The 10,259-nt window shown below is 40.2% G+C and overlaps 1 protein-coding gene across 3 annotated transcripts; it reads right to left on the reverse strand.

Moving 5' to 3' along the window:
* Window positions 1-2,320: 2,320 nt before the first annotated feature.
* Window positions 2,321-7,400, reverse strand: fgf17 (fibroblast growth factor 17). Of its 3 annotated transcripts, none has more exons than XM_034200264.1 (5): window positions 6,891-7,400; window positions 6,762-6,798; window positions 6,347-6,494; window positions 4,713-4,819; window positions 2,321-3,445 (listed from the first exon to the last, which is right to left on the reverse strand). In XM_034200264.1, the coding sequence occupies exons 1-5, from the start codon at window positions 6,920-6,922 to the stop codon at window positions 3,152-3,154; spliced, it is 618 nt and encodes a 205-aa protein (XP_034056155.1). In that variant the 5' UTR covers window positions 6,923-7,400; the 3' UTR covers window positions 2,321-3,151. The 3 variants fall into 3 exon arrangements, with proteins under 3 accessions (XP_034056155.1, XP_034056154.1, XP_034056156.1); XM_034200263.1 differs by having other exon boundaries at window positions 6,347-6,524; XM_034200265.1 differs by having other exon boundaries at window positions 6,347-6,491; window positions 6,891-7,399.
* Between the last annotated feature and the right edge of the window lie 2,859 nt (window positions 7,401-10,259).

Here is a 10,259-nt window from a genome sequence, read left to right on the forward strand (position 1 = left end):
GCCGGACCCCTTTCTTAATAAATAAAACAAGTGTACAAATGAGTTAGCTATTTTACATGACAGGTTTCCGAATTGTGACTTCCTCTTCCTGTTTGTGAGAAGAATCAGCTGACTCCACCTGACCTGAGTTCAGTTCGCTGCAGCTCCACCGGAGGGCGCCAGAGACCCTCACAAAGATCTGTCTCAGCTGGAACAGGACTGTATCAGGGCTAGAACAGGACTGCAGTGGTGTAAAGTCACTAAGTACATTTACTCAAGTACTGTACTTAAGTAACATTTTGAGGTACTTGTACTTTACTTGAGTATTTAAATGTTTTGCTACTTTAAACTTCATTATTATTATTACTCCACTACAATTCAGAGGTAGATCGTGTACTTTTACTCCACTACATGTACTTAATACCGTTAGTTACTTATTACAGATATTACATTTCATTTAGCTGACGCTTTTATCCAAAGCGACTTACAATGACCGATTACAGGGACATTCTCCCTGGAGTAACTATGGGCTAAGCGCCTTACTCAAGGGCACACTAGTGGTGGTGATCCAGGCGGGATTTGAACTCACAATCTTCCGATCTTCAGCCCACCTCACTTATCCATTAGACCACTACTACCCTACTTCACAGATGTGGATGAATGATGTGAAATCTAATCAAGTGTTAAATCAGACTTTAGTTCCACCTGGAGTAAATCCACCAGCTACCCTGCAGTATACAAAGTCTTTCAAACTAGCTGCACCTTTACCAGCTTTGAGAACACTTCATGATCAATCATTATAAAACATATCATATATATTATTCTGAAATGGACCAATCAAACAATGACTACTTTCACTGTCGCTACTTTAAATATATTTGGGCAGATACTTTTGTACTTTTACTTGAGTAACCTATTGATTGCAGGACTTTTACTGTAACAGAGTATTCCTACTCTCTCTGAGGTCTGAGTACTTGTCCCACCTCTGCAGGACTGCATCAGGACTATAACAGGACTGTTATTGCTGAGGAAATCGCTGATCAGTCATCCAGTAGATGACAAATAAAGAAAACAGAGAAAAGCTTAAAATGGCTAATAACAGAGAAGTGAATTCATTTGAAACTCCCATATGTTTGAAAGATATTGGCAAAGAGCCTCAAACGTGCTAAAAACTGCACAAAATGCATCAACTGAAAGCTACCATCTTTAGGTGTGTTGGTGTGGATCATTCCTGCACTTACAATTGAAAAGCTGATACAACATATTCTCACACTTTTAATTCTACTTTTCCTTCCTACATTTTTTCATGGCAAGTCTACATTTTTAAATGTTTATTATATAAATACTTTAAAACAAATGTAACATATTTCTACATTGCATTTTAGTAATACTTTTATATTTTAGAGTTGAAATTATCATCTGCAATTGTATACCTGGGACACATTTCATCAAATAAAATGTTTCTGAGTGAGGTGTGCATGTGGCCTGGAACTTAGGATGGCACAGGACACAGACAGTGTTAGTGTTCTCCCACCAACCACTCATTAAATGCTTTTCTATCATCATCAATGCAAAAATAGATCTCATTAAAATAACATACACAGCCTATTTCATATTTCCGTCTATGGTAATTCAGTCTAAGGATCATGACTCCCCTCTCTGCCAAGTTCATTTAAAGAGCTACATTGTTTGGCTGGACTCCAAATAGCATGTTGATCTGTCATAACATTGTTTCAGTGTTGGTCACACAGATCTAATACACTCTCATCTGAAGTGTGAGCATTAGTGTGTGGATGAACACTGTCGCTGGAGGATGCTTGACTTGGACTCATCTCCCACACCTCTCATACTTTAAATCCATCCACTGTTCAAGATGGTCCTGAGCAAATTGCCACCATCTGTTTAATATGTGTTGTCCTTGGCCTGAGCATCTGTTGGCATGCAGCACATTTGAAATGGTTCCAGCTATTGGAGCTGGATGTGCCATGACTGTTAGCTTCTTAGCTTCTACTTCTTAAATAGAAACTTACAATGCTTACAACAATGTGTTCTCTACTGACAGCCTCATAGTTGTAAACAACTCGTTCATTGTTAGCCATGCTGAGTGAACCACTTGTATTCACACTAAAATGTCTCAACAGTTATTGAATGGATTTCCATGACATTTGATTCAGATACTCATGGTGCTCAGAGGATAAGTCTTCAGGACTCTTTTCTCTAGCCACACCATGAGGTTCACTTGAGTCCAAAATGTCAAACTTCTTTCCAATTTGCTGGTGATATGTTGACACTTTGTAAAAGGACAGTTCTGAGTCAAATATACTTTCAAACATACTAAAAGTCCTTCTAAAGAGGTTTTTATTCTTTTTTAACATTGACAAATGTCATATTTCATTAAAAGAACATAAGGTGGGAAGTTCAATTATTATAAACATATAAGAAAAGTTGATTATTGTATCGTGCATAATATAGTGTACAAGGGAGAGACACGTTAACAGTTCATGATAGAACAAAGGTGTGCACATATAACAACTGTTCTGCTAGAGAATCAGTTTGACATGATACAATAATCCCAAATTCACTCATTTAGATTCCTTTGATTCATTCCTGCCGTTTGAGATCAGAAGATGAAACATATTTTGCGCTCTATTACATTGTAATGAAAACTGGCCTGTTGAATTGCCGAATGAGAGATTTCAGTATTGGCTACAGGCTGGTCGGCTACAGACATCGCAACTGCCTTTAGAGTTCCATTTGGTTTGAGCATCATTTCATTCACCCGCTGCATGAAACAGAGTCAAATAATAAGGAAACCATAAGAATCCTGTAACTTCTTGACTATGTTATCAATGTATTTTGGTTCACAGTTCATGCAGAATGTTAACTCTGCGCTGTTTTGTATCCGTGGAAATGTAGTTGTCCATATGACAGAAACATCTAGGTAGTTAAGTCATGTTGCCGTTTGTAATGCAGCTCAGTCAGCACAGACACACAGGACCATTAAATACAATCATTTGTTCTTTACTCTCTTTCTGTATTTACATTTTACAGCAATATTACTTTAGATTTATGGCATATAACCATCTTTTGCCTATCAAAAATATACAAAAATAAAATTGTATGTCCTCTTCCTATATCACAACTGTCATCAGTCCATTTCTGTTGCTGCGTGTTAGGAAGAGATAGGAGGTGATTTCCTGTTTCGCTTCGCTCGACGAGTGGCCGGAAATCGGATGAACTCAAAGTGTTTGCTTTGGTCTGTGTTTGGGAAGGGGGGCGGGCCCGTGTGGAGCCTCTTGATGAAATGGACCTCCCTCTGGTTCTCCCTCGTCCTGGACGCTTTGATGGGCCTCCCTTTCCTGGTAAAAGCCACATACCAGCCGTCATACTTGGCATTCTGGAACGCCGTGTAATTGTTCTCCAGTACGATCTCTGTGAAGATACAGTCCCTGCTCCGGCCGTTGGGCTGGGTGAGAACACAGAAAAGGTTCTTGTGTTAAAACTAGACGGACAGACTGCCTGACACACAGACAGGAGCACACATTCATTCATATAAACATCAAACAAAAAACTGCTAAATAGCACAGCTATATTAAAGCCTTCTTGAAGTGAGACGATATACATTTTGAAAAAGAGAAAACAACAAATAGTTTCTATTGCAAATAAGAAGGTGCTGTTATGAGGAATGAATCAGTCCCTCGCTCGGTTTGAATGCGCTCAGGGGTTTTGGTGTTATAGTCCAACTTGGCCTTTTATGGCAATCGCTAACGTTGGCTACATTTGATTCATTTAGCTGCCATTTTCATCCATAGTGACTTACACTAGTAAATGTATGCTACATTAATTTACTAGTGCTGCATATAGAAACATTAACCTAAGCCTACATGTTTTATCTTTGACCATAAACAATAAAACAAGGTAACCATGAATAACTTCATTGCAGACTCTTTTGTCATGAAATCTTTGTGTATTGTAGTTGTTTTCAGGTCTGTGATCAACAGGTATAACCTGAATCTAAATGGCTCCCACAGACAGAGCCACACATTGCAGGACTCATCACTTCTTATTGCCCTGAAGTACTACAAAAAGAAATGTTCTTCTGAAAAAGAATTGTTTCTTTTCATCAACATATAACAATTGTGTCAGGTTGGAAGAGTCGGGAGCTGTTGGGCAGCGTCTTTCTGTTGTTTCATTATCTCTAAACAGACATTACAGCAGACACGGGTTTTCTGCACTCCTGATCATTTACACTATGGATTGTCAGCCAGCTGTGTGAATCCATCTTTTCCATTTCCATGAAGGAAGTGGAGGGTTGACTTATGACCAAACACACAGGCAGTGCATGATGGGAGGGTACTTTCCCTTCATCGGCGTCAGATGTGGCCGATAAGACTGAGCAACAGTCACTCAGTGGTCCGAGGGTCCTGTTTCCAGCACATCATGTCCTGAGCTGACTGAGACTACAGACAGGGGGGGAGCTTTAGGAGCCGCAGTGTGTCTAGTGGAGGCCGAGCACACTGTAAGCCCTCTAAAAAGACCAGGCTCCTTTTTTTAAATATTCTAAAAATACAAATATATTTAGTAAATAGTGACATAAAAAAAGAAATTGCCCAGATTGCATGAATAAAGTCCTGTCCTGAATTTGGCTGCTTAATAATAAAGTTTAAATCAATGTCAACATCTGCAGCCAATGGTTTCCATTCAAATAAATATTTAATAAAAGTATATTGTACCTTTCCAACAAGTTTGCCCTTCCGGTTCATGCAGAGGTAGCGCCCACTTTCTGCACCTCTGATTCTCACTCGACTGCCAAAGGTGTCCGTCTCCACAAAGAGGCGAGCTGCCAGAAAAAGAGAAAGTCAGTCAGCTGAAGGAACACACAATAAAACAATAAAACAATAACAACATCTTTTGTCTTGTTTTTACAAAGCATGCCGCTCTCTTGATGGAATGCTAATCTTTTTTAGACCAAATCTATTTTTGTTGACTGGGTTGTTTAAATTTGTCAGATATAATTAAAAAAAAACAGAGTTATTATTGTTGTTATCTTTGTCAGTTTAGTCATCTGACTAAACTGACAAAGTTTAATATAAGAATGTAATTCTATGTTATAGTTATATTCATATTAGTATCTTTGCTGAGCTACTGGCCCAGGGAAGACTCCTAAACAAATGTTATCACTGAACAATAAAGAGCTGTATTGCTCGCAGAATATACATTCTCAATTGTATTTGTCCTGCAGTCAATTAAAGCCATTGGGCATTACAACAGCCTTGTGTATTGGTGCTGTAGAGACAAAGGACTTGTCCTAATCAGCCGCTAATTCGCCAGACGAGGCTTCATGGATGCAGCAGAGGCTGAATTAACATATAGGCCTGAAACAGCTCACAGAGGGAGGGACAAGCCTTCCATGCTGTGAGGGTTCCATGGAAGAACTTCACTCAATTCTGCCCTAAAAATGTTTCCAATTTACAGCAGGTAAATCCTTGTTTGCCTCGTGTTATTATTTGTGCCAAAACACATCAGCCATAAATTACAATCGGTTCACCTAAAGATTTGAGATGCTGACAGATCGAGATGTATTTACCTGTTGGCAGGCAGATACCCAATTAAAACATGAGATGTAAACTCCAAGGCATTGGGCATGTCACAAAGAAAAGCACATTTGAACTGGGCATAGCATTACAAAAATAAAAATAAATGTTCCAAATGTTGTTTTGCAAAAAGAGCCAGGCTGTGTCATTACCTAAGGAAGATACAGAGGCTGGAGCTCCAAACCTTCTTTGGTCTCAAATTCTACTAAAGAATTGACTCAGACTGCTACGTACTACGGTCAGTGGTGTAAAGTAACTAAGTACATTTACTCAAGTGCATACTGAAGTACAATTTGCAGGTACTTGTCCTTTACTTACATTTTTTAATGTTTTGCTACTTTGTACTCCACTACAGTTCAGAGGTAAATGGTGTACTTGTACTCCACTACATGTATGTAATATATTTAGTTACTTCACAGATGTGGATGAATGATGTGAAATATAACCAAGTGTTAAATCAGACTTTAGTTCCACCTGGAGTAAATCCACCAGCTACCCTGCAGTATACAAAGTCATTCAAACTAGCTGCACCTTTACCAGCTTTGAGAACACTTTCATGATCAATCATTATAAAACATATCATATATATTATTCTGAAATGGACCAATCTGCACAACGACTACTTTCACTGTCTTTCACTATATTTTGATGAGAATACTTTTCTACTTTTACTTGAGGAACATTTTGAATGCAGGACTTTTACTTATATACAGAGTATTCTACATCATTGGGCGGATCTGCAGGGGCGATAAGCAGCAAGAGGAGCCCCTTACCGAACAGGTTCCCGTCCTCCGCGGTGGCGCTCACCCTGCGGCCCGGGATCTGCACGTGCTTCCCGCTGGTGCGGCTGTAGAGCTGGTAGACCCGGACCTGCCTGCGGCTCAGCTGGTCCGTCACTGCGCCCTGCGTCCTCACATACTGCTTAAAATTAGGAGACGGGTGATTCTCCCCCTTTTTATGCAAAGGGAAAAATGAAATACATAATTTTTTTTCTTTTTTTTAAACTTATTTTATAACCAACATATAGAGTTTCCCCAGATAGCCTAAATAGTTATACATTTAGTAATATATTCAGATTCACCTGCGACATTCACACGTGAGTTGTTATTAACGACGTTTAACTGTTAATCAATCATTTCTAATATTACAATGTTAACTTTTCTCGAGCAAAGTTTACAGTTCGCTTACCTGAGCATGGCACCACAGCACGAAGAAATGGAAGGATCTGTAGAACAATAAGTGAAGATTATTAGGCTTGTTCATAAAGAAGTCATTATGATACAACATTATATCAGTGTACACTGTGCAGTCTCTTACATGTAAACACAGCGCTGGTTTATTCCATACATTCTCTCTTTATTTCATCCGACCCAGAGAGGGAGTCTTCAGGCCGATAAATCCTGGGAGGATGCGTTAAATAAATCCAACGCTCCTGACCTGTCCATCCAGGTCTTATTTCTCCTCAGATTTCTCCTCAGATTGATCATAAACCTGAGCCAGCTGACTGGAGGCTGCAGAGCTCTTCAGAAGACCCGCAGGAGGAGCACATAGATCCATTCTGAGAGCATGCTGACATCCCTCTGTCTCTCAGGCGGCTCACTGGTTAATGTGGAGAGAAAGTCCCTCCCTGAAGTGTCCCTGCTGTGGGTGGGCACAGCAACAGGACCCTAATGGTGATTTAATAGGGAGACGCAGATCTGCAGCAATAACAAATATTAGCCAAAAAAAAGTTTAATTCGTCATCTTAGTCCTTTAAAGAATAACGAAACTAAGAACTGGAGAGTTTTAGCTCAAGTTGTTTCAAAACCTGAGTCTCTAATGTAGATCATTACTGCAGCATTGTATTTAAAAGTAAGGAGCCTAATGGCATCTTATGGGTGTGGCAATTACGTGTTAAAGAGACCACCCCTCCCCTTTTATCTCATTAACTGGTCACACTTCCAGATCATGTTAAGGGAGGCCAAAACAAATCATGTAAAGGTTTCATCTTTACATCAATCAATCAACATCCAAGATGAGCAGGATACTGTCTTCCCCTTGCCTCAATCCACATTCAGAGAAGACAGGAGACACGCAAGGCGAAGAGAGAGGAAGAGAAGACATGCACAGTTGTATATGTATACTGTCATAATGTCAGCATCAGATTCCCTTTATTAGTCCCGCAGAGGGGATATTTACAAAGTTACAGCAACAATGACGAGAGAAAAAAAGGCAAGGAATAATAAAGTAAGAGCATATTAAAAATAGGGAAAAAAAACATACTTTTGAAAAAAATAAAAATAATGAAGTTGTATATATATCAAATGTAATATATAATATGTTACACGTTTATGGGTCTTCTGTACACTGCTTGTTTTTGCCAGTAAAGTTCTTTGAGTTGAATAGTATTGATATGAGAGGCAAAGAGGAGTAACGAGCACAGAAGACAGAGTTGAGAAACAGAGGATGAGGTGAGTGAAGGAGGGAAACTGAGACGTCATTGATGTCCATGAACAACAGTGTAACCTGAAGCTTCAAGTGCCTTCACATCTTACCCTTCTCACGTTCTCTTGACCCCCCCCTCCACCGCCGGCCCTGTCTCGGGCAATAAAGAGGTCAAATGCTGCAGCAGGCATCTCTGACATGTTGATCAGCTCGGAACGGCTGACAGGAGCAGGTCCACACGCTGACGTTTGAGTTACAGGACCATGTAAGGATAACACTGACCAAAGTACCATACATTTTCACAAAATGACTTTCATTGAAACAGAACACTAACACAGTGACAACATGATTGGCCAAAACACACTTGTAAACAGTTATGTCTAAACGCTTTGTTCAATGTTTCTTAGATGTTAGAATTTCAACAAATGTAAAGGGCTTCAGGAGCATAGGGGAACCACACACAGATCTTCAGTCTCCACATGCTTCACGTCATTTCTGAGGCACACACACATGTGATGTAGCCTCAAATAAATATAATTATTTTATAATCTTAATCAATCACTGATCTGAATTTAAGGAGTTTGAAAAATAGATTGCAAAGACAATTTATTTTGGAAAAAATCAATATGAAATGTTGAAGTGATCCTATTGACTCATTAATAATTGTGTCTTCTCTCTTTATTTATTTGTTGTTGTTTTGTTTTTGTCTAATGAGTGTTATTACACTTATTGTTTTCTATTATTGTATTTGACCTTTTTGTTAGATGGGAATGTCTTCTCCCCTGTATTGTTGCACGTCCTTGTCTGGGTCTCAGGCCTGTACTAAATAATACAAAAATAAATAAATAATAATAGTTAATGAATATATGACTGTACATTTTTACTTTTTTGAGAAGACCTCAACTCCAGTACAACATGATGGATCCACAGGTGACATTTACACTTTGAAAAGCAAACCTTTTTTTGAAGATCTGGAAAGTGGATTGCAACAAGAAATGTTAAATCAAACTAGAAAATGCATTTCCTGCAGAGAATGCGTGCTAATGCTGTAAACTGTGAACATTTATGGCTGAATTTAGCTGAAAATGCAGAAAAAGCTGAATATGTTATTAGCTGAATGGTAGCTGCTTTTAGCTAAAAAAATGCAGAAAAAGCTGAATATTTAAAAGAAAAGGTTTAAAAAAGGTATAAACAACAACATGTATAGCCTTGATGTCCTGAAATAGCTGAATAATGTAATAGTTGAATGGTTTCTGCAGCTGAAAATAGGCTGAAGGAGTTACATATCAGATGTAAGTAGTAGTGAATGAATTTGTATTAAGATGAGAAAATAAAATAAAAAGGCTTGGGAAAGCAGATGTTACGGCCTATAGAATCTTGGACCCGTCACAAAGTCCATGGCGATGTGAGACCAAGGCCGATGAGGAATGGGAAGAGGGCGGAGAAGACCAGCAGGGGCGCGGTGTGATGCCTTACTGCGGGCGCAGATGGAGCAGGCGGCAACATACTTCTTGGCGTCAGAGGACATGGAGGGTCACCAGAAGCGTTGTTGGAGGAGGCCTAGAGTCCGAAGATCTGAAGAAGCACTGAAGATCTGGCGTGCGGTGGAACGAACAGCCGACCCGGTGGACAATCCTCAGGAGCTGGATGGTCCTCTTGTGCTTCCTGGACCACCCTCTCAACCTCCCACCTGGCTGCTCCCACCACACAGGAAGATGGAAGAATGGTTCCCGCGGATGGCTCCTCAACCGGAGGAGCGAACTGACGTGACAGGGCGTCTGCCTTGATGTTCCGTGAACCTGGCCGATAGGTGAGGGTGAAGCTGAACCGGCCCAGAAAAAGCGCCCACCGAGCCTGGCGAGAGTTGAGCCTGTGAGCAGAACGGAGATAAGATACGTTTCTGTGGTCCGTCCATACCACAAAGGGATGAGTCGTGCCTTCAAGCCAGTGCCTCCATTCCTGCAGGACTAAGACTACTGCCAGAAGCTCCCGTTTTGCCACATCATAGTTTCTTTCTGCCGGGGAGAGCCTTTGGCAGGGTCGGCTCTGATCTGCCCCTTCTCTACCACAAAACCCAGGAATGAAACAGAGGAAACATGAAAGGCACACTTCTCAGCCTTAACATAAAGTCTGTTCTCCAGAAGTCTCTGCAACACCAACCTCATGTGTTGGACATGTTCTTGGGGGTCACGAGAGAAAATTAGGATATCATCAAGATACACAAAGACAAATCTGTTAAGCACATCACGAAGGACATCGTTA

Source organism: Gymnodraco acuticeps, unplaced genomic scaffold (assembly GCF_902827175.1).
Source record: "Gymnodraco acuticeps unplaced genomic scaffold, fGymAcu1.1, whole genome shotgun sequence".
NCBI lineage: Eukaryota > Metazoa > Chordata > Actinopteri > Perciformes > Bathydraconidae > Gymnodraco > Gymnodraco acuticeps.

What these genes read in the sequence shown, in the direction of transcription:
- fgf17 (XM_034200263.1), bottom strand. Translation starts at nt 6,922, where the DNA reads ATGTATGGAATAAACCAGCGCTGTGTTTACAT. An exon ending in AACCAGCGCTGTGTTTACAT is followed by an intron (nt 6,799 to 6,890) that starts GTAAGAGACTGC and finishes ATTGTTCTACAG; the next exon opens with ATCCTTCCATTTCTTCGTGC. An exon ending in GGAGGACGGGAACCTGTTCG is followed by an intron (nt 4,820 to 6,346) that starts GTAAGGGGCTCC and finishes TTTTTCTGGCAG; the next exon opens with CTCGCCTCTTTGTGGAGACG.